Source organism: Xyrauchen texanus, chromosome 25, assembly GCF_025860055.1.
Source record: "Xyrauchen texanus isolate HMW12.3.18 chromosome 25, RBS_HiC_50CHRs, whole genome shotgun sequence".
Taxonomy (NCBI): Eukaryota; Metazoa; Chordata; class Actinopteri; order Cypriniformes; family Catostomidae; genus Xyrauchen; species Xyrauchen texanus.
In genome coordinates this window covers 41,795,448-41,820,619 of record NC_068300.1, presented here as the reverse complement: position 1 = coordinate 41,820,619, position 25,172 = coordinate 41,795,448, and the positions used below count along the sequence as shown (strand labels likewise).

The 25,172-nt window shown below is 38.4% G+C and overlaps 1 protein-coding gene across 3 annotated transcripts in view; it reads right to left on the bottom strand.

Moving 5' to 3' along the window:
- Positions 1 to 25,172, bottom strand: part of LOC127618993 (6-phosphofructo-2-kinase/fructose-2,6-bisphosphatase-like) — a 41,094-nt gene that overhangs the window by 12,663 nt on the left and 3,259 nt on the right. The window contains exons 1-12 of one of the 3 annotated variants that reach the window (XR_007967514.1): positions 21,673 to 21,909; positions 20,741 to 20,866; positions 18,854 to 18,950; positions 18,346 to 18,412; positions 17,938 to 18,012; positions 17,789 to 17,845; positions 12,350 to 12,471; positions 8,799 to 9,006; positions 7,816 to 7,962; positions 7,584 to 7,688; positions 3,102 to 3,231; positions 2,860 to 2,922 (exon numbers count right to left, since the gene is read on the bottom strand). Coding sequence is in view for 2 of the 3 variants with exons in the window: in XM_052091707.1 (XP_051947667.1) it covers positions 2,860 to 2,922; positions 3,102 to 3,231; positions 7,584 to 7,688; positions 7,816 to 7,962; positions 8,799 to 9,006; positions 12,350 to 12,471; positions 17,789 to 17,845; positions 17,938 to 18,012; positions 18,346 to 18,412; positions 18,854 to 18,950; positions 20,741 to 20,866; positions 21,673 to 21,763 (1,288 nt within the window). In the remaining variant the exon portion in view is untranslated. Of the gene's footprint in view, positions 1 to 2,859; positions 2,923 to 3,101; positions 3,232 to 7,583; positions 7,689 to 7,815; positions 7,963 to 8,798; positions 9,007 to 12,349; positions 12,472 to 17,788; positions 17,846 to 17,937; positions 18,013 to 18,345; positions 18,413 to 18,853; positions 18,951 to 20,740; positions 20,867 to 21,672; positions 21,910 to 25,172 lie in introns of those variants that run through there. The other 2 variants (XM_052091707.1, XM_052091708.1) reach the window with 2 other exon arrangements.

Below are 25,172 nucleotides of genomic sequence, written 5' to 3'. Positions count from 1 at the left end.
ATGCCTTAGATAGAAACGCTCAGTGACAGCACTTTTGGGTTCTTTTGGCACCCTAGAAAAGAACAGCTTTCAATGAGTGCTTCATTGAAATTGAAATGAAAATACCCCAAAAGTGCTGTTGGTGTGACTGAAACACCCCATTTCCTAAATATTATTAGAGATTTGGGCTTCTCAGGATTTGACAGAAAATATGATATTTCACAGATCACTGTCCTCGTGAACGCGTCTGCTCTAGTAAGAGCCATTACCCAGCAGCTGCTGTTCATTGATATCAATGTTTCACACAAATTCTGATTGCAAACGACTGTTTTTAATTTCCAAAGTGCAACATCTGGACAAACAAGACCAAATATGATCTAACAATGATTTTGTATGAACAAGACCACCGTGTAAGATCTAACGGGACAAATTAAATGGGACCCCGTCTTGCCATGACCACAGCACGTCGTACTTGCTGTTTGTGAAAGGATATGCAAATGAAAATAATAGGCTACTAATCTTTAACTTTATTTTTAATTCAGATAGTAACTTGTTCAGTCTAATTTGGCTGTTATTAACTTTTAATACTGCATAGGTCAAATGTTGTTTTTAACTATATGTGGACCAATAATTTCAACAGTAAAGATGCATATTGGATGTCCGATCATAGTTTTAATTTTGAATGTATATTCATCAACCTGTTTTCAATGATTAAATCAACAGGGCAATTGAAACAAAGAAAAAAATGGATTTGTTAATAGTTCAGAAAAACTATTCCCTAAAAACTAAATCCCACTACGATTCTGCTACCCTGAAGAACCCTGAAGCACAGATGCCTGTTGTGGGATTTCATAGCCATTTCATCTATAAGTAAATATACAGTAGCTGGGTTACTTAAACAGTCTTATTAACAAATACTTCCCATATCTTTGTTGATATAAAAGGCTGTGTGTCCAATAAAAATCTATTGTATTTTGTAACTTGGTAGAAACTAGCCAAATCAGACAGCTGCCAACATGTACAGGACATGCCCTCATCCTCAAAAACTAAACTTTTCACTTACACAAGATAAAAGAATATACGAACCAGACTACAATAAAGGGATCACGTCATGAGGAAAACAATTTTCCTTGATCTTTTGACATAAAAGTGTTAATTGTACTTTAAAATAACTCAAAACATCCTCCCTAGTCCAAAAAGAGCATTTATTGACACCAAGCTTCAAACATGGCTCATTCTCTACTTCCGCAACTTCTCTACATCACTAGTGGGGCATTCATTAATGCATGACCGCCCCTACAGCAAGAGATCAACAGATTTAGGAAAGAGTGAGTAAAGTTTATTTTTAACAAAGTTCCTAATCGATCAATGTGGGGTTATCCGTTTATCCGAAGGATTCTTTTGAGAACTATTAAGATTCAGACTTTGCAAAGAAACTTATAATGAAAGATGAAGCAGTGCAAACTACATGGGACATGACATTAATGTTGGCGAGCAACAAATTTAATACCATATTAGTATCAGGGACCAACAGTATGCAGACTTTTAGTCTTTGATTGTTATTCAGTTGAATAACTGTAATAGTTTGATTGCGTGGGACATATAGCTAACCTATCATTGATTGCCTGGACTGAATGTCTACAGGGGATTTTGTAAATCACTTGCACATTTTCATTCTTTATCAAAAAGATAAAACCTTAATCAAAGGTTTCCCTTTAAAGACGTTTGTTCACTTTTGTACAAGTAATTTCTGTGTTGGATTAAAATGTGATGTCCGGAAGCAAGACTAGTTAAAGGAATATTCCAGGTTCAAGACAAGTTAAACTAAGTCGACAGTATTTATGGCATAATGTTGATTACCACAAAAAAATCTATTTTGGCTTGTCCATCCTTTCTAAATCAGGGTGCATGGGTAGCTCAGCGAGTCAAGATGCTGACTACCACCCCTGGAGTCATGAGTTCGAATCCAGGGCATGCTGAGTGACTCCAGTCAGGTCTCCTAAGCAATCAAATTGCCCGGTTGCTAGGGAGTGTAGTTACATTTGCTAATCTCCTCGTGGTTTTTATAATGTGGTTCTCTCTCGTGGGGCGCGAGCGGAGTTGTGTGTGGATGCTGCAGAGGATAGCATGACGCCTCCACGCTCAACAAGCCACGTGATAAGATGCGTGGATTGACGGTCTCAGACGCGGAGGCAACTAAAATTCGTCCTCCACCACCCGGATTGAGGTGTCACTACGCCACCACGAGGACATAGAGCGCATTGGGAATTGGGCATTCCAAATTGGGGAGAAAAGGGGAGAAAATCCGCAAAAAAGCACAAGTGTGTGTTCCAGTTAGACACTTACAATGGAAGTCAATGAGGTCAATTCTTAAACATTAAAATACACACTGTTTCAAAAGTATAGCCACAAGACATAAACAATCTGCATGTTGATATGATTTTAGTGTGATAAAATCACTTACTAACCTTTTCTGTGTTAAAATATAGCCAATTTTACAACTTCGTTGCCATGACGCTATAATGTCAACAAACCCTCGAATCCAAAACAACTGAAAAAATTACGATTTATACAACTTTACAACTCAAATAATACATGAGTTTTAAGAGATTAATTAATACAAGTGTTTTTATAGAATTATAAGCTTCATGTTTCTGTGTTTAAACATTCCAACATTGGTCACTTTCATTGACTTCCATTGTAAATGTTTCCAAGATTTATTTATTTTTTTCTTAAAGGAGGAACATTTTTTTTGTGGTAATCAACATTCTGCCATAAATGCTGTCAATTGAGCTTAACTTGTCTTGAACCCAGGAATATTCCTTTAAGAACCACTTCTCTAGTATTTAGAAAAGATTTCATAACACAACAGAGACTGACCGTAGGCCACAGGAGTGAGTTTCAGCACTGTATGGAGAGGACACTTCAGATACGGCAACTCATCTAGACAGGATAGAGCGCTCATTACACAACAACAGAGATGACATTTATACAGTCACATTTATACTCTGAATTAGATTTTTTCACAAAAGAAATTTACTAGAAAGTGTAAAAACTGTGCAAAAGTCAGTGATCTAAACTGTTGGATTATGGGTAATGAAGCTACAGTAGTTAGTCTGTACCTGCACTTTTGTCCAGGAAGTATGCAAGTAGACAGCGCATGACGGCCTGGTGACAGATGACCAGAACATTCTCCTGCCGCTCCAGCTCCATGATCACAGGCTCTAAACGCTGCACCAGATCCTCATATGACTTGACACACACATATTCAAATACACAATAATGTAATACAATTAAAACAAGAGTCTTGTTATTAAATTGACAATATTTAAAATCACAGGCATTAATATATTAAACACAATAGTCTTTAAATTAAAGCTGGACTGATATTATCTAGAGATCGGTACACTGATGGTGCCCTGGTGACTAGCGATAGATCCATATATCAGCCCATATTGGCCATTTTGAGACCAATTAACAAAAACGTTTTCATTCCAAAATATACCAGCAGCCTTGTCAGTGGATAATAATGAACTGTTTTCACAAAATGTGTTTACTTCTTGTTTGCTATCATTATATACTAAATATATGAATACAGTTTTCACTTCAGTTATTAATGTTTTGTTCATTACTTTGGACTTTCCCCCTCCTGAAGCCTTTTCTTGATGCTCCCCCTTTTCTTTTCTTTTTTGTAAATGAACATTTATTCTTTGACCACTGTTTCATTGCACGATTATCTGTTGAGTGTAAAGAGCGGGAGATTCTGGGTTATTTTGTGGAAAGAAATCCTTCTCTTGTAGTTATGGTTTCTCCTCAACCTAGACTTGGGCAAATCATAATCAGGGCTCAAAGCTAAGGATTTTTTCTACTGGCCTGGTTGGGCCAGTGCTTCATATTTTTACTGGCCCTGGCAAAATTTTCAATGGCCCCAACACAAAAATGACAAATAGCTGTTTCTACCATCATATAAAAAATATGTCCAAAGATAAATATTTTTTTCATATCTTATGTTTTTAATACAATGTCTCCTAGGGGCCTGGGTAGCTCAGCGAGTAAAGACGCTGACTACCACACCTGGAGTTGTGAGTTCGCATCCAGGGCAAGCTGAGTGACTCCAGCCAGGTCTCCTAAGCAACCAAATTTGCCCGGTTGCTAAGGAGGGGAGAGTCACGTGGGGTAACCTCTTCGTGGTCGCTATAATGTAGTTCTCTCTCTCAGTGGGGCGTGTGGCGAGTTTTCATGATATGGTATACGTGCTATGTCTCCACGGTAACACGCAAAAAAAAAAAATCACGTGATAAGATGCATGGATTGATGGTCTTAGACACTGAGGCAACTGAGATTCTTCCTCCACCATCCAGATTGAGGTTAGTCACTACACCACCACGAGGACTTAGACCGCATTGGGAATTTGGGCATTCCAAATTGGGGAGAAAAAGTGAGAGAAGAAAATAAAATATACAAATGCCCCCCAAAATTTTATCACATTTATAATTTGCAAGATATGATTTATAGTTTATGTAATCCCATATATCCACTTTACAGATATAAATTCATCATATTAACCTCAGCCGTCCTGCCACATGTGTTTTAAAGCAAAGAGTTCTGTTGTGCAGATGCAACTTTTGCCCATGTGTAGTGTTTTCACAAGAAGGACCAAAGATTATTCACAGAGTTAAAGATTTCATTATTGGCTGAGAGAACAGACTTGCTACTAAATAGGTTGTGATGTGTAATATACAGTAGGTAGATATTAGGCCTAATCTGTGAATTAACAATGTTTACAGCCGTGGCCAAAAGTATTTGCAGTGACATACATCAGGTTTTCTGCTTCAGTTGTTGTGGTGTTGATTCACATTGTTTCTTGATTATTGTGCAGAGTGATCAGATGCATTTTAATAATCACAAAAACCCAAATTTGACTATTTTTTGGCCCTGGCACAAAGTGACCAGCCAACATCATTTCACTAATCATATCAGCAGCACCTGGGAAAGTGTGAACGAGCACTAGTCAGGTGAAATCACTCTATCTTTCTGATTGGATTATAAGAGCAGACTGTTTGCTATAAAAGGAGGGAAGAAGTGCTTCCAATCATTGTGTACTTGTTCGCAATGGTTAGCTCTAAAGAAAGACATTCAGCCATCATCACTTTGCATCATAATGGCCTCACATGCAAGAAAATTGCTGCAAAGAATATTGCACCTGAAAGAACCATTTACCGGATCATCAAAAACTTCAAGGAGGACCATCTCCTCCTGAGGAGTCAGCAACGTAATTGTGTCACCACCAGTGCAGAGCTTGCTCAATATTGGCAGCAGGTTGGTGTGAGTGCATCTGCATGCACAGTGAGGTGAAGACTTTTGGACAATGTCCTGGTGTCAAGAAGGGCAGCAAAGAAGCCACATCTCTCCAAGAAAAACATCAAGGACAGACTGAAATTCTGCAGGAAGTACAAGGATTGGACAGCAGAAGCCCCCCTCCGTCTGTTCGGAGATGAACGCTACCATGAGTCCTGTGTCGTGCCAACAGTGAAGCATCCTGAGACCATCCATGTGTGGGGTTGCTTTTCATCCAAGGGAGTGGGCTCTCTCACAATTCTGCCCAAAAACACTGCCATGGGAAAAGTTGCTCTTGCAGGATGTTTTGATAGCATTCTTTATTCAACGATCCAGGAGCAATTTGGTGATGATCTGTGCATTTTCCAGCATGATGGAGCACCATGTCACAAGGCAAGAGTGATCATGAAGTGGCTCGGAGATCATTACATTGAAATTTTGGATCCGTGGCCAGGCAACTGCCCAGATCTTAATCCTATACAGAACCTGTGGTCAATCCTCAAAAGGCGAGTGGACAAGCAGAAGCCCACAAATTGTGATCAACTCCGAGCACTAATTCAAGATATAAATATGTCAAGAATGGATCAGCATCAGTCAGGATTTCGCCCAGAAGCTGATACCCAGCATGCCAGAGCAAATGGCAGAGGTTATGAAGAACAAGGGTCAACACTGTAAATATTGACTTTTTGCATATATTGAATGTTTTTTCTAATTTATTTTATTTTATTTTATTTTATTTAACCTTTGTTTAACCAGGAAGTCCCTTGAGACTAAAGTCTCTTTTTCGAGGGAGACCTGGCCAAGACGGCACGCCAGTTACAATTTAAATACAAAATACAACATGGTCAACAAACAAACAAGCATCACACATAGAAAGGAACAGGTCACATATGGCAGTTACATTTTTGAGTTATATGGCATTTTAACATCATAAAATCATTTAATGGGACTAGATCAGTTAGATGTAGCAAATTTTGCAAGTTATTCCAAGACCATGGCGCAAAGTAAGAGAAGGCTTTTTTCCCCAGCTCAGTAAAAACCCTTGGAACCTGGTAAGAAAGCCACCTCGTGGATCGGAGATGAAAACTGCTGGAATTTTTCATCAGGAGATTACATAGATATCCCGGCAATTTACCCAACATGGCCTTGTATAGGAAAATATGCAAATGAAGTTGTCTACGTAGACTTAATGACGACCAGCCTACCAATTTAAAACTTATGATATACTTATCATTGTTTACCATTCTGCGCTTCATCTCTATTATTATTCATCTTATTCATCTTATTCATCTATTATATCTTCATCTTATTATTGAGAGAAAATGTGTTTGTTTTTTATAGTAGGAATAAAATTAGCACTCTGTCCCTTTACATGCATGTTAAACAGACTACACTGCACAGAGAGATGATGATGATGATGATGAGACATATGCATGGAGAAACATGGATTGTTAGTCCTATAGAAAGAAACTGTTGATTTCTTGTTTTCCAATGTGTGGATTACTAATTTTCACCAACATGTAAAAATGAAAAATGTGGGAATTTTGCGCACTGTGAACACGAAATATGCAGAGATACTTAAAAAGTTGTAAAACACGTTAAATCCCACTACGATTCATTAAGTGGGTTTTTTTTCCTTCTATTTTCTACACATTGGTAATAGCTGCTGCTAAGACACTTGGAAAAGTGCAAGGAAAGTGCTAGGAGAGTGCACTTTGTGTCTGCATGATCTTGTCCGTGGACGTGACTGTCTTGGCCCGCCCAGTATATTATGCATTTGCGCAGCTTTGCAAGATAAATATACTAGCCGTTAGAAGACATTCGTTCGCTCTGTGTCATTTTTGTGCTCTCTCGCTTGTTTGCTTCCACTAATGTTATAAATGCAGCACTGACCCAATCGGGCAAGTGACAGATCTAGCAACTGGCCCGAATCTTTCCCACACTGGCCATCGGGCAGTCCTTATTTTCGAGCCCTGATAACATCTATTTATTCTTGATTTGATTTGTTTTTATGCATTATCTTGTGTTTTATTTCAGTCTCCTGTAAACTGTGATTTAAAGAATGATATAAACTCAAACTCAAGTTCACAGTTATCGGCCGGTTTTAATAGTAAAATCACCAAACATTGGCCAAATATTGATTGATTGGCCTGACAAATATCTGTCCATCATTGCTTAACACAACAGCACTAACATGTTTCTTTCTATTTGGTAAAGCATCAGCATTCATGATTAATCCATTCAGATAGCAGTAAGTTTAGACTTACTTCACCCTTTGGATAGCGGTAGCGATATTTATCCTGGTCTCGGAGCGCAAACTCCTCCTGAAAGTGATCCTGAATCTCCTCGTATGTCATCTCCTCACAAACTCCCTGTAGAATACACACACCAACACTTGATGACAACACCGTTTCCTCACAAACACTCAGTCAAAGGCTTAAACCCAACATTATTTGCATCTGTGAGCCCTGCAGTTAATGCCATCTATCTCTCACTTACAGCATCTATCTCATTGAGGGCTTTCCACTGTTCATATGGCACACCGATGGCTTCTGCTGTCTGGATGGTTCTTCTCATGTGGCTGGTCCAGATCTTCAGGTCTGGGATAGACTGACCTCTGATGTACGAGCCTAGAGCTGCTGCAAACTGACACAAACAGACACCAAATCTCAGGTGGACAGCATGAAAAAAAGGAGCATGTATAGAGGGGAGTTGGAGTCTTGATCTTGTGGTGTTGGGCTTGAGACCTCTCAAGACCACTTAAATGTGGTCTTGTTCTGAATCTGGGTTTCAGCACATAAATTCTGCATCTTTCTGTCTCTGTAATGAGTTGCTCATGCTAAACTCACCACTATGATGCTAGGGTGTTGTGGGGGATTTCAAGGGCGTTGCTATGCAGTTGTTATATGTAAAGCATATTTAAGACAATTATAAAATAATTAAAATATAATATGTTAATATATTTTAATGTTTCATTTTTCAAAAAGATAATGCAACAAATGATAGAACCGGACCCATTACTTACATGCTAAAATGTTATGACATGCAACTGGCTGTAAAACACATACTGAGCTCAGGCACATATTGAGTCTAAATAGATCTACAACTTACAAAATATGAGTAGTACTCCCAAATGAAAATGTGCATATCCTATTCTTAATGTGTAATATTTACTATTATTTATTTCCACTTTGCTGCTTCATCAAATAGCAATATCAAATGTAAATCAAGTCATTCACTGAAACAAAAGTGCCACTTTGAGGAACAAATGTCATGTATAATGTCAATGTTTACACACATCTGAGATACTGAAAATTCACCATTGTTGTTCTGAAAATTGACATGATATAGTAGTCATTTTTATGAATATAGTACTCATTTGTCTTGTAATAAACAAAGAATCCTAGATATACAGTGATAGAAAACTTTCAGACCACTTTGAAAAGTAATAGCACACCTCTTCCGATTAGGAGTTTGCTAACCTTGATTCCTCGTGTCGAGAGGCCTGAATCTCCTCCGATACGCCCCACAAGGTTGAGTTCACTCTCTCCATGACGGCAGAGGTAGATTGTGCGAGGAGTGACGTGGATGTTCATCAGATAGTACACGATTCTGCTCTGAATATGATCCTGCACCTGATTCACCAGATACCTGCTGCCCACGTTAAAGATCTTAATGTATGACAGGAGTCTGTGGACACACAGAGAGACAGTGATGATCATGGTAAACATTACAGTCTGAATACACTTCTCATTTAATATATATATATTATTATTACTACAACTTATATTATCAGTGTACCAGAGTTAAAAGTTGAGCTGAAAAACTGATGTGTACTGTAAACTTGGTGGAAATCAGGCTCACCGTGGGGGACAGTTCCCCTCTTTCTTTAATATGAAAGCCGCTCCCTTCCCCTCTCCCCCACTATACTCCTGCAGCTCCAGTGGGACCATACTAGAGAGGCAAGCGAGGACTGGATATAGAGCACAAAGAGTTTGAGGATGATTTTTTTGCCAACTTGAGCCTTGCATCTCTCCTCTTCTCAATTTATAGTGGCTTCGCCTTTCCAGTATGAACAGCGCGCATGACACAATAATGTTCGGTGGAGATTATGATGAGGTGGATGCAATATAATGTCTGCTGTTTATCCCTGTCAGGCACTAAAGCTTTTTACAAGGAAGCTTTGCTCTCTGCCTGCTTCCTGGGAAAGCTAACACTGGTCCCATCTAGCAAGGACGGGAAATGGAGCATGGAGAATTTGAGGATGATTTGTCATCAGCTTGAGCCTTGCAGCTCTCCTGTTCTCCATCTAAAGAGATGAGTGACGATTTGCATCTCACTCCGACAGGGTGGTAAGACATGTACACGTGAGATGCTTAGCATAATCCCTCCCACAAATTGGCTGGATTATGTGTGGCCCAGTGTCTGAGGAGTGACACCCCTGGCTAAATTTGTCAGGAAATGCCATGTTGCCTAGCAGCCCTCTCGCTGATTTAAGTGATGTGCCACAAGACTGCCATGTCACAACACAACTTGTTGCACAATGCACAAAACTACACACGAATACGTGCTTCAGCTTGAAGGACGGTGGGCTATGGCCTATACTGGGGACTTCAGACGATTTAATATGACATTTAGTAAGTCCCTGTTCAAGATGATTAATCTGAGACACATTTTCTCTCACATCCATCCTCTGGACTGGTTTGTGTTCACTGATCTGAAAGACATGTAATTTCATGTGCAATAAGCCCCTTGTCACAGGACATTCTGAGATTCGCTTCGAGAGGCCTGCATACCAGTTCAAAGTCCTGCGCTTCGGCTTGTCCCTGGAGCCTCGCACATTTATGAAATGTGTCAATGCAGCACTGGTATGGCAACAGCACCGCCCACAACCGCAAAGACCTGCAAAGGGTGGTGCGAACTGCCAGACACATCATCAGAGGTGAGCTTCCCTCCCTCCAGGACATATATAACAGGAGGTTTGTGAAAAAAGCTCGGAGGATCATCAGAGACTCCCGCCACCCGAGTCATGGGCTGCTCTCACTGCTTCCATCAGGCAGGCGGTATCGCAGCATCAGGACCTGCACCAGCCGACTACATGACAAGCATGACTTCCCCCAAGCAGTCAGACTTTTGAACACTTGATCTCTCACGATCAATATACATCAGCACTGTACTTAATTAATCTTATTAATCTTTATCTTATTATCTCACACTGGACTGTCAAATATATTCTCCTCAATACAACTACTGTATATATATTTTTTATATACTCTTTATTTTGTATTTTTATTGTATGTGTATTCTATGTTGTGTGTATTGTTTACTGTACATTTTATATAATTATCGTGTTGTGTAAGTATGTGTACATTTGATATGTAAATTGTGTTGAGGAAATATGTTGTTTATTGTAAAATTGGTATATGTCTCGTCACTGTCATGACTGCTATGTTGCTCAGAACTGCACACAAGACTTTCACCTACAGTTGCACTTGTGTACATGGTTGTGTGACAATAAAGTGATTTGATTTGACAGTTAATGAGATTAAGCAAATAGTATTCAGCTGGTCATGTGATTCTAACATGGCTGCCCCCAACAGCTTTTATAAGGTTACTGATATGACTTCATTTTAATGTGAGTGCTCATGATTTCCTAAAGATTTAGCACAATTACAATTCATGTCTTTAGGATTTACACTTTTTTTAAAGAGGAAAAAAATTACTAAATGCACCTTTAAGACTGTTACTCGCTTTGGCTTCAGTCAAACATATTGAGGACCTTCAGAACTTATCGGTCAATGACTCTTGCTTGGAGTTTGGATCAGGCTTGTCAAAAGCTGTTCTCAAGCCTAGGGAAGGTTTTTTGCCTAGGCTTTTTAGGCTTAGAATCGGGCAAGAGGCAGAGTCTTCACATGCTTTTCCTGTGAGGGTGCAATGCATGTACGTTGAACGTACGAGTCAATTCAGGCAGATACATCAGCTCTTTGTCTGCTTTGGGGGCCGTTCAAAAGGCCTGCAATGTACCATGGGTGTTATGACTCAATTTAGCAGGATCAAGGCCTCCTCCTGGGCTTGGGCTAAGGGTGTGTCCTTGGAGGACATCTGTCTGGCTGCAGGCTGAGCTTCCTCTTACACTTTAGCCAGGTTTTATAACTTGGATGTCTCTTCCCTCTCTTACCAGATCCTAACTGCTACCTTACTACCTTACAAGCTTGTGTCATTGTACTCTGACAATCAGTCTCATGACCGTGTTGTTCTTGGCTCTTTCCAGTGTGAAGAGCAATGTTTTAATGTTCTACTATTCTGTTGGCTAGAGGCACTATGTTAATTTTTTTGTTCATTGACCATTCAGACCTTTTTCCCCACCACGGTTTTAAAGGCAATGGTTGCACAGTGCTTCACTAACAGGTACGGGTTGTGTCACTTTTACATTATTTACCTTAATTTAGTTTTTTCTCTAACTTTGCTTCCTATTTGTCAATATCACAGGGATACTTTGTCAAAGCCTTTTACCTACCCTACTGGTTAGTAAGCATTGCTTTGTGCACAGCATTGTGGTAGATGATTCCCATAGTGTAAGCTACCGATGCAGCATTGAATTGACTGACTTAAAAGGAAACGGTCTGGTTACAACTGTAATCTTGGCTCCCTGAAGGGAGGGAATGAGCTGTTAAATCTGCTTGTCACACTGATTTCTTGCTGTTAAGGTACAAAGAGGTATGCTTTCTTCCCTTCGATCAAAACATCCTGATGAAATGGCGCTGTGTTCCGGTTCATATGCTCACGGTGATGCATTGGGGGACAAAGCTTCAAGATATTTGGTTAATAATTTTATGTGATTTTAGGGCCTCAGGGATCGCCATATTTTCAGCTACTGACCCAACGTCTCCTACCCCCTTTCAGGAAGCCAAGGTTATCAAATGGTTTTACTTTTTTTTTTTTTTTTTTTTTTTTTAAATACCATCGAAAAAACAAGGTTTAAATCAAAACTCCAGATTTTCAGTGTTGTCAGACTCCCAGTCAAATACTTCACCTGTCTTTTTCATCATCTAAGGGAACGTATGTAATTTTGTAGCAGTCGATTCTCTTGAGGAAGTCAGCGACGGCCTCTTCTTTATCACAGTTAATGTAATCAGGACTGCTCAACTTGACTTGCTGCAGAGACACAAAGAAGCTGATCTTATAATGGTCAGAGAGAGAGGAAGTAAACTGTTATTGTCTTTTACAAGATGCCGAGTTGCTTTTAGTTATCAACACACTGAACATCAGTAACTTCTAAATAAAGAATTTCAAAGAAATGTCCAAATCATATTTAACCCCAAAATCAAAAAAAAAAAAAAAAAGGTCACGTGACACCATGTGAACGGCGATCTCTGCACAATTTTGTTCGTTTTAACACTTTTAATGATATAAACCGTTGAGATTCAATACACAGTTTCATTTCTGTTCTAGGAGGACAATATGTCAAAAAATTCAAATTCCTCAGGCTCTGGAGACATTAAAAACACAATGTACTCAAGCTGATACTCCCGAAAGGGCCGTGAGCCAGGGATTTGTTTGGAGAAATGCGGAAAATGAGGTGAGAGTTGCTGGGCATGTCGGCAATGTTGACGAAGGTCGTTGCTGACTTGGAGGATCTGGCTGTGATATGTAGATTGATCACTGCAATGGAGGCGAAGTTAACAAGGTGGATTTGGAGCAGTTCTGTGAGAAGTTGGAGGACATGGAGAACAAAAGTCGGTGGAATAAAGTCCATATTGTTGGGATTCCTAAGGCCTTAAAGGGTCGGAATATGGTGAAATTCTGATAATTTCTGAGATAATTCGATAAAGATCTTGTGTTACGTGAGGCGAGGAGTAAAGGAAGGCTTTCTTGGAAAAACAACAGCATTTTCTTGTTCCCAGATTTTGCAAATTCAAAAAAAGAGAAACGTGATCGATTCAAGGAATGCAAGAAACGTTTACATCAAGGTGGCTTTTGCACTGAAATTCCTGGCCAAATTGAGAATAAATGCTAAGAAGGGCCATAAAACATTCACATGCTCACAGCGATGTCATTCATAAAGTCAATGGAGTAAGTCATTTTCTGACACTCACGTTGCATCTGAATGAACCGGCTCACTGATCATTCACTTGACTGTTGAGGAAACTATACTATAACACCTAGCGGCTGGAGTTTATTTTGCTGTGTGGCACACCTCCGGGACAGTTTTGTGGATGAATCTACACACTCTTTTGAGTTTGTTCTGCCTATTGTCTGGAGTTTGATTTATAGATTATCTTTTGCTGTGTAATCCTGTCTCACAATTGTTTTTTATAGAAACACAGGACTTGAGCAATCCGATGGCAAAGTTGTTGAGGGGGTCCTCGTAGGCATACATGGACTGTTTGAGTTTGGAGGGATGGATGAAATTTGGCGCTGTCGTGCGTGGGGTTAATGCACACATTTTTCTTTTTTCTGTTTGTTTTGTTCTGGGGGATGTTCGGGTTTTAATGGTCGAACTAATATTGGAATGTGGTCTTGTTTTGACACGTGATCTATTTTTTCTTATATGTCAAAATGCCAAATGTTAATATGAGTGGAGTGTCTCTCCACATGAAATGTGAATGGGTTGGGGCACCCCAATAAAAAGAAAGAAGGTAATTTATTTTCTTAAACGTAAAAAATACGTTTCTTCAAGAAACGCACCTTTCTCCGCAGGAAGCTGAAAATTTGGGAAGATATGGGGTGTGCATTTTTTTTTATAGTGCTGGCTCCAGTAAGAGCAGAAGAGTCATTAGGCTGATAATTAAGCATCTACAATTCAAATGCCTCAAACGGAGTAAAGATAAATTAGGAAGAGTTTTGATTTTAGCTGATTTTTTTAGCTGAAATTCAGGGGCAAATGTTGATTTTGGCTAAAATCAATTTTTGATTTTTATGCACCTAATGTGGATGATCAGGGCTTTTTTATAGATCTTGAAGGGATGTTGCAAGTTGCTGGCACCCCTCATGATATAATATTGTGAGGAGACTTTAATCTTTTGATGGACTCCTTGATCATAGTGAAGCAAAAATGTGGAAGCCCACTAAAGCAACTCTTACACTTCACAGGATGAGTAAAAATCTTGGTCTTACAGATATTTGGAGACTTTTGAACCCATCTAGTAGGAACTATAAATTTTGCCCATAAGATTTACTCTAGAATAGATTTTTTTTCAAAATATTTTATATCATGCCCTGGTGAGTTTAGAGGTGTTGCCACATACGGAGAAAAATAAATCATATAGTTGGCATTTTAATGTATACTTTTACAAAATCCTGAATTCCAACAAATGTTAAAGACTGAAATCAATGTCTATATGGAGACCAACTGGTCCTCAGGATCCTCTGTGTGCGTGGTTTGGGAGGCACTTAAGGCAGTTCTTAGGGACCAGATCATACAGTATGCCTCATTCATCAAAAAATCCAAAACACAAGACCTCGTGAAAATCCAACCCCACTAGATCTATGCCTTGCCACCACAGATTTACTAATTCCTTCTCTAAATTCTGAAGATACAGAGTTAATAGGTCTAAATCCGAAGCTTTGGCTATGACAGCGTACTGCCCGGTAACAGCTTTTCAGCCAGGCGCTTCCAGTGGCCAAACAGGGTATTAAGTATTTGGGAATTTTATTTATCATCAAAATTTGTCTGATTTAGTTAGAGTTAATCTGACCCTTTAATAAAAAGGTTTGAGGGCAGGTGGGCTTCATTACATTTATGATGATTGGGAAGGTTAATGTTATTAAAATGAATTGTATTCCAAAATGTAACTACCTGCTACAATCTCTCCCTATAGATGCCCCCCTCTCTTATTTCAAGCAATTTGATAGAATAGCAAAGTCCTTCATTTGGAATGATTTGAAACATCCCAGATTATATTTCAGTGAATTGCAAAGGTGGGCTAGGCCTCCCCAAGATTTTGTTATTATGCATTATTCCCTGATACTTCCCCCTTTGAGCACTTTTAAAGGTATTTTACAAACTGTTTTAAAGAAACCTTATAATTGTTTTTATTGATCTGATTGTATATCAACTTTTCTTTTTTTTTTTTTTTTATGTGTATTTGTAGTATTTGTTATCTTTTGAATATATTTGTGAAACTTATGTGCTGCCGTCTTGACCAGAACTCCCTGGAAGAAAAGATTTAATTATCTTAATGGGACCTTCCTGGTTAAATAATGATCCTTTGAAAATATGGTTCAACATTTTAGGATTCCCAGATCTATTTACAGCTGCGCCACCTGCTCTGTAATATTTTTGGGAGTAGCATAATCCCCCTAAAGCGGCAGATACTCTGGGAGTGGTGATAACTGCTTTTGGAAATATTGTGGGGCATTAGTGTATTACTCCCTGTTAATTCAGGGTCTGGGGGACAGAGATTCAACTTCTCTCAAGCAATTATGGGAGAAAGATTTAAACTTGGTATTGGAGGAGGGAGTGTGGACTAGGATTCAAAACAAATTTAAGTCTACATCTAGAGACACAAGGGTGCACATTATGCAATTTAAGATTTTTGGTGGAGTGTTAAGATCCAAGAACTTTTGTTGAAGGTTCAGAGTTTTATGTTTGACGTATTGGGCACTCAAATTACTTTTTGCCCCAGACGCTGTATTTTAGGTAATGGGGCGGTCATTAATAAAGGGGACAAATATATAAAAAAATGTGGTCCTAGCCAGTGATCTGCGGACAGATTGTTCTAAGTGGATGGAAGTCGGCTGGAGCTCCCTCATTTCATGAGTTGTGCACAGAGATGGGGAGAGTGGAGGCATTCGAGGAAATGTCATGTAGAAGGCTGGGAAACATAGACTTATTTGCCAGGAAAAGGGGCAGCTATTTGGCCTTCTTGGAGGGCTCTCAGGGAGGGGCAGTGTAGAGAGAAGTACAGTTTTAAATATGTGTGATTATTATATATATATATATTTTTTTTTTTTTTTTTGTGTATGTGTGTGTATACTTATGTGTGAACACAGGGATGTTTGTTGAGGGTCAGGGTTGAATGTGGATTCTGTGAATATGTTTTGCTTTTCTTTGTCATTTTTGTGAATCAATATAAATTGTTAATCAGAATAAAAGAACAAGAAACAAATATTTTCCGTAAGAGTTTTAGTATTGTGACATTATTTCATTACAACTAAGCACCCACACCAAATTCTCATTACTGCAATGCATCTGAATGTTTTACATTTGAGGGTTTAATAATTTATTGGTTATTTTAAATGAATTAAATAATTACTTTAAAATCTTTTAATTAAATAAATATAATATATTATTAGCATTTTTTCTAATTTGGGGGTGAAATACAACCTGTACATATTATTGACAAGTTTCATGAAATTCACCCCATTTCATCAGAAAAACAAAACAGTGGGGTTCAAAAGTCCATTTTCAAAATCTGGGATTCAAAATGTAATTTCATGCTGGACGTTTTGGGATTTTGAAAAGAAAAAGAAAAAAATGAGATGAAAATTTTGAAGATTTTGCACTTTAGGTTTCTATGTCACTTAGCAAAACTAAGCACATGTGTGACATTGAGCATGTTAAAGTGATCAAAATGTAAATTCTCTAATTTTTTACTCACCCTCATGCCATCCCAAATGTGTAAGATTTTCATTCTGCTGCAGAACACAAACAAAAAGTTCTGTAGGTCCATAAAATGCAAGTAAATGGGTACCAAAATTTTTCACCGCCAAAATGCACATACACACAGAATAAAATAATCTATTACACTCCAGTATTTAAATCAATGTCTTCAGATGCGATATGATAAGTGTAGATGAGAAACAGATTTTTTTTCTCGTTTTTACAATAACTTTTCCTCCCTGCCAAGTAGGTGGCGATACAAAAGAAGAAGAATGTAAAAGTAGAGGTTTCTTATCCACACATATCATATCGCATCTGAAGATACGGATTTAACCACTAGAATGTTATGGATTACTTTTATGCTGTGTGTATGTGCATTTTGGAGCATTCAAATATTGGTACCCATTCACTTGCATTATGAGGACCCACAGAACTGAAATATTCTTCTAAAAATCTTTGTTTGTGTTCACCAGAAGATAGAAAGTCATACACATCTGGTATGGCATGAGTAAATGATGAGAGAATTTTCATTTTTGTGTGATCTATCACTTTAACTCCTTTGTAGAAAAGGTCAGATTCTCATTGAAACACACAAGAGGCACTATGAAAAATTCTCAAATCAGGCTGGATAACACAATTATCAGATTTTGTCCAAAACAGCTCCAGTACAATTTTGTCATTAAACCAAAAGTGCCAAACACGTATGCTTTTGAAATGTGTATAGTTTCAATTCAACTTTTTTCTGCTAATATAATTTGTGTAGAACAGAATAACGTGTAAAATGAGAAACACGCAAAATAAAAGATTTTCACAATGGACTTTAGAATCCCACCGTCCTGGAATCCTGAAATCAATGTCTTTCTGTACCTTGATGTTTTCTGCTATGATTTCTAGGTCATCGCAAAGTGACTCAACAAAAAAGACCTACAAGAAAAACAAATACTTAAAATGTTATATATTGTAGTTTTCTAGAGATTTTTCAAAGTTTCTAGTTTCATATTCTAATCACTACTCACTTTATAGCCGTTGTCTTTAGCAAAACTGAGAATCAATTCTCTACGATCTCTCGTTGTGTTGGTCGCATCAAACACCTGCACACAAATTCAGCTCTTCAATTCCTCATCTGATTTATTAATGAACAAAGGAATACACTACACTAGCTAAATCCAGAACTGGTCAATCTTCTATTGCAAAAACAAAAACAAAAATCTTCTATATTTTAAACATAAACAGATTATAAATGGGTTTCCACTGTTAATTCATTTGCTTTTAAACTGCAGATTGTTCTGGAATGGATACAGAAAAGCAGAAGAAAAAGTTGGTGAAATTGGTGCTATAGATTTCTATAACACCCAAAGCTCTAAATTCATAGATCAAAATCTGTGCAAATATCAACAACTGTGTATGTGTGTGATGTCTCTCACCGCCACCTGTCCATGATCCTGAGTGAAGTAACAACACACGTCTTTCAATGCCGCCAAAGCACATGCTCTAAATACACATACACACACACACACACACACACACACAATTTACAAAAAAATATCACTATTGACCTACTGTGTCATGATGTCATTTTGTGGGACAATACAGAAGGCTAATTGACCAACTAATTCAGAATAGCAGTTTTTAAGAGTAAAATAAGGTCTGTGATAATAATTTCTTGTTTTATAACATAAATGACTGTGAACTGCGAATTTGTAGTGCTTCTTAAAAATGTAAGCTGCGTACACATTGCTACATAAGGACTTCAACCGTTGGTACCATTTGCCAAGAATATAATGTCACATCCTTCTGGTACTTGTAGTCTTTGTGTGACAACTTACATTTTTAAACAATCCAGCCATTTTAAAATTCTTAGGACTAAAACCTGAAGAGCTCTACACAAACACAAAAATTAATCAAATATAACAATCATCACATCAGTCTTACTTGCGAATCTTCATTGCATCTTTGTTGTCTGGACGGAAGAATTCGTAATTCTTGTAAGTTTGTACAGCATCTCTACGGTACTCTCCAACATTAAACACTGTTAAAACAGTTTCACATCAGTGATAGAGTGCAGGTAATAATGCTGTATGACCCATTCAGTCTACTATGTGGCAGATTTTTGACAGAAACTAAACACTAGAAAAAAAAAAAACATGAACCAAAAGTTCCCTTCTCAACAGGGCAAATAAGATTTGTATCGGCCGTTAATGATTGGCCATTTTACTGGCTGATAACTGTACATGTTCGGTCATGTGTCAGTAACAAAATATCCAGCAATATATTTATGTATAGCCTACATATATCAGGGTCTTGCAGAATTCAGGATTGGCTCACTTTTAATTCATGAATTAGAATTTGATTTTAATTGGCCACACCCCTTAGGAAGTTGAATTGGAATTTAAATAATAGGAAGTGAAATTTACTTAAAGGTGCTGCAAGTGATTTTTTTCATGAAAATGTATGCAAAAAAAAATTCTACTCCCTGAATATATTAATGAAATAATTGTCCTGAGATATCTCAACGGTCTCTGTGACAGCTCTAGACACTGTAAACAGCAAACAAATATATGTCTGCCAACCATGGACAATGACACTTTCTGCCTGTCAATAATTTTGCTTGTTCTCATAGTATTGTTGTTGCTGCAAATTATTGAGGCATAATGACATTTTAATGCCATGTTGTTCATAACAATTGTCAGTTGAGGGCGCCATTTTGCTGCTGTTTTTTACAGCCGCTTCTGCTTGTGTCGGTCTTAATAATGCTCATTTGGTATCTTTAGAATGCAGGGTATTGGAAATAGAGGGCATGGCTCAGCTTGGGAAATTCTAGAATCGCTAAAATCGCTTACAGCACCTTTAACTGCGCAGTCAACACAATATCAATAGTCCAACACATCAAGACACAGTTTGTTTGCCTATATTTGAATCTATTGATTGTATAGTATATTAAGTAAATTAAAGCATTCCAGGAAATAAAGTGCTCTTGGTCCATAAAATGAAACTGTACTGTATTAAATCCAGTGAAATAACGGCAATACAAATTTCTTTAGGTGGCATTTCAAACATTACAATATTTTAATACATTTATTATTGACTGTTAATACTGTAAAAAGGGGTTGTAAAACTTGGAGAAAATTAAGTTAGCCATTTTTTTAAATGTACTTAATTACTCAATTCAAAATAACACTTATGAGAAACAACCTACACCAAGTACATTAAAACACTACACACAGACCTCAACACTTGGTAGGCTACATAAAATGCATAATTTTAAGACGAACAACCTCTTGCCAACATCACAAGACAAGTTACAAACTTTCACAACAAAATCAACAACAACAATAGAAATAAAACCGTGCAAACGGTCAAATAATGCAACCATACTATTCACACTTCAATGCATGATGGGAGGAGGATGAATAGGACTGAACCACACTAATATTTTGTGCTAAACTTGTTGGTTCGACCAATACCAGTATAATGTAATATAAGTCACATCATGAACGAGTAACATTACATGAGTTCCTGAAAGATGACAAAACAAATAAACAAACAAAAAAACCCTGCAATAATCTAGTAAATCTTTGGTTTTCAGCTATATTTACTTTATATTTTCTAATGTTTATGTAAGCCACCATTCTCTTTGACATGTGCCTTTGATCAACACATATTGGTCTAGCGCTAAAACATTCATGTAATAAAAATGATGTAGTACCACAAATAGCCTTTAACGAACTCTCAGTTCATCAGTTGAGATGTGGGAAAAGGTTTTGAGCTTCTGAAAGCCAATTGATAAATCGATACATTGCTTTCACTTATAAAACTCACCTTTAGTAGGAACTCCGATCCAGTTGAGGTAGCGAGTGAGTTTTTTGGAGATGTATGTCTTTCCACGGGCAGGAAGACCAACCATCACTATCATAGTGGGAGAGTTAGTGAACTGCGGCACGGACGCTAAAACACACACACATTACACAGTATCATTTGATATAATTCTGATTGTGAATTTGGAGCTTTAATTTACATCACTGAAGAGAGACTGTGCACATGTCTTGTATCAGTGTGTGCGTGTCTAATGGGCAGTGAACTGAACTCCATTGAGGTGAACAACCCTGAGGACACAACCACCTCAAAAAAAGTAATTTATCACTAAATATACTCTGATATTACGCTTCACTGATTCCCATTTCTCACTGCAAAAAAAATCCCCTAAATGTACAATGGTTTTATGAGTAGTTTACAGAAGATTTGCGGACAGTAGTTGATGATTGTTATACAAATAGTAGTAAGGTTTTCTGAAAACTAGTTTAAAGTTTTCATAAATACTACTTTTTAAGTTTACAAAGATTACACAAATAGTAGTTAATAATGTAAAGTAACTTGCAAAGATTTATACAATTAATTTACAGACTTTAAAAAAAGCTTACAGCTTTTAAGCTTAGCTTACAAAGGTTTTGCAAAAATTATTTACAAAAGGTTTAAAAAAAGTCATTTTACGAATAATTAAATGTAGTTTACAAAAGGTTTACAAATAGTAGTTTACGATTTTTAAATAATTAACAAAAACCTCAAGAAAAATTACAAAAGGTTGTACAAAGCTCTATGCAAGTTCAGTTTGCAATATATTTTCATCTCTAACATGACTGTCTACCTGAGACACTAGTGTACAGGATTACATAAAAGCATGTATCTTCATAAGACCAAGGATAAAGTGTAAGGTTTGAGACAGTGAGAGATGTTTCCCCAGACGTGTGACTTACAGCCTCTCCTGCGTCTCAGTCTGCTGCTCATCCATGGCACCCAGATCTTCTCCAGAGGATTTTGAGTCAGTTCAATAGGAGAGTGAGACATTATCACTTCGATATGAGTGCGTGTGTGAGAAAGCAGTGTGTGTGTAATGATGAAGACAGAAAGCACCTGTTCAAGCTGATGTCTTTAGAGAATGGACGTGTAACCTCGTCATGCATGAAGCAGACGTGCGTGTCTGTGTGTTTAAACTCATGAACTCGAACACCTGACCATCACAGTGACCATGACATAACACACACAAACACCATCAATACAGACCACACAATACACACATTGAATATACAGTTCTGTGAAAAAATATTTGCTCCATCCTGATTTCTTCTATTTTTGTATATTTTATAGTATATTTCATAATACATTGTTTCAAATATTCAAACAAAATGTAACATAAAACAATTAAGATAAAAGGCAATCTGAGTGCACACAAAAAACAGTTTTTAAGAGGATAATGATATTTACCTAAGCAAAAAAGTTAACCACTACCAACTGGGCCTGTGTGAAAAATTATTTTATTATTTGCCAAGGTCGAAACAAATTCCAGAAATGATGAGGAAAAGGTGATTGAAGTACATCAGTCTGGAAAGGGGTACAAAGCTATTTCGAAGGCTCTGGGACTCCAAAGAACCATAGTGAGAGCCATTATCTCCAAATGGAGAAAACTTGGCACAGAAGTGAATCTTCCCAGAAGTGGCCAACCCTCCAAAATTCCTGAAAGAGCACAGCAACGACTCGGATGTCGTCCTTGGATTTTTTGTGACTTCCTCTAAGGAACTGCAGGCCTCTCTCACATCAATAAAGCACTGTTCATGACTCCACTATCAGAAAGACACTGGCCAAAAATGCCATCCATGGAAGTGTGGCGAGTCGAAAACCACTGGTAACCCAGAAGAACAATAAAGATCGTCTGAATTTTGCAAAAACACATCTTGATGATCTTCCAATTTTTTGGAAGAATGTTCTGTGGACTGAGGAGTCAAAAATGGAACTGTTAGAAAGTCGGGGACCTGTTACATCTGGAGTAATTCAAACACAGAATTCCACAAAAAGAACATCATACCTACGATCAAGCATGGAGGTTGGTGTGGGGATGATTTGCTGCTTCAGGGCCAGGGCGACTTGCAATAATTGAGGAAAACATGAATTCTGCTCTCTACCAGAAAATTCTAAAGGAGAATATCCAGTCAACAAGTCAAGCGGTTTTTATTGTCGTTCAACCATATAAAGTTAGTACAGTACACAGCTAAACGAGACAACGTTCCTCCAGGACCATGGTGCAACATAAACAACATAGGACAAACACAGAACCACATGAGACAACACAGACTAAATTAGACCTACGCATTCCTACATAAAGTGCAAGTGTGTGCAAAAAGTACAGAACAGTACAATAATTACTAAAAAGGAACCGGACAATAGACACAGTAAGAGACAGTGCAGCGCCGACCAGTACACATTTCTATTCTGAGTAGTGCAAAAAGATGACATTTTCTAAAAATGCAGAATGTAAACATTACATACTATGAAATACTGTTCTATGGACATAGCAGTTATTGAGGTAACAGCCAGGTAAAAAGTGATAATGAATTAAGTGCAACTCTGGACATGTGCAAAAGACAGATGGTGTACAGGTGTGTGTGTGTGTGTGTCAGTCCAGTCCCTCAGTATTGAGGAGTCTGATGGCTTGGGGGAAGAAGCTGTTACACAGTCTGGACGTGAGGACCCAAATGCTTTGGTACCTCATGCCAGACGGCAGGAGAGTTTGTGTGAGGTGTGTGTGGGGTCATCCACAATGCTGGTTGCTTTGCGGATGCAGCTTTTGGTGAAAATGTCTTTGATGGAGGGAAGAGAGACCCCGATGATCTTCTCAGCTGTCCTCCCTATCCTCTGCAGGGCTTTGCGGTCCGAAACAGCGCAAGTCCCAAACCAGGCAGTGATGCAGCTGCTCAGGATGCTCTCAATAGTCCCTCTTTAGAATGTGGTGAGGATGGGAGATGTGCTTTTCTCAGACTTCGAAGAAGGTAGAGATGCTGCTGGGCTTTGTTGGTAATGGAGCTGGTGTTGAGGGACCAGGTGAGGTTCTCCACCAGGAGAACACAAAAGGAATTTGGTGCTCTTGACGATCTCCAAAGAGGAGCCGTCGATGTTCAGTGGAAAGTGGTCACTCTGTGCTCTCATGATGTCAACAACTATCTCTTTTGTTTTGTCCACATTCAGAGACAGGTTGTTGGCTCTGCACCAATCCGTTAGCCATTTCAGAAATCTCTGGCGACAATAAACAGTCCGTCAGGGAGAGCATTCTGCAGTTAGCTAATAGCCCCATACAGTCCACAAAGAGCTTCCTTGGCATTAGCACAGAGGGAATGTAAACTCTGGTTATAATGACAGTGGTGAATTCCCGTGGTAAATAAAAAGGTCTGCATCTAACAGTCACAAACTCCACCAGCAATGAGCAGTAGCTATAGATTAGCATAGAGTTCTTGCACCATTCCGTGTTGATGCAAACACACAAGCCACCACCGTGAGTCTAGCTGAACGGTGGCGTCCGGAACTCTGTCGCTGAGCCATGTCTCCGTGATAACAAAGACACAGCAGTCTCTAAACTCACGGCACGTAGTCTGCTGTTGTCGGAAGTGGTCCGATTTATTATCCAGGGAGCAAACATTTGAGAGCAGGATAGACATGAGAACCGGCCATCTAGGGTTTGTATTTAGCCTAGTATGGACCCCCGTCCTCTTGCCGTGCTTCCGCTTCCTCGCACACCGCTTACGACATCCCCTACCCCGGCCACCAGCATCAGGCGACACAGAGGACTGGAGACCTGGTCTCCGCAGCATGCCGAATTTGTGTAGCATTTCCTGCAGATCATCATGCAGATTGGTCGTTGCATGATTGTTGTATTTGAGCAGTGTCTGGTGATGGTAAACACGAACACCGGTTGCTTTGATGTCCATGTGCAGTAAAGGTTGTATTACGTTTACGGGGGCAGTTTTAAATTTGTACTTTAATTCACCAAAGTAGCAACTGATCACAAAGTATAGTCAGGATATTACAGATGTAAAAAAACAGCACCATCACTATTTGAAAATGTTTTATCTAATCTAGACAGGCCCCATTTCCAGCAGCCATCACTTCAACACCTTATCCTTGAGTTATCATGCTAAATTGCTAATTTGGTACTAGAAAATCACTTGCCATTGTATCAAACACTGCTGAAAGCAATTTGGTTTGTAAAATTAAGTTTAACATTGTCTTTGTTTTTGAGTTGCCACAGTAAACAGCAAAAAGAAGCCGCTTCATCTAGAAACTCAGTCAATAACTGTTTTGGGGAATGAAGGCTATAAAATGCTTGAAATTGCCATTTCATCCACAAGGTGTACACTACAGTCTTCAAAGACAAGGACAACTGGCTCCAACAAGGACAGAAAGAGATGTGGAAGGCCAAATGCACAAC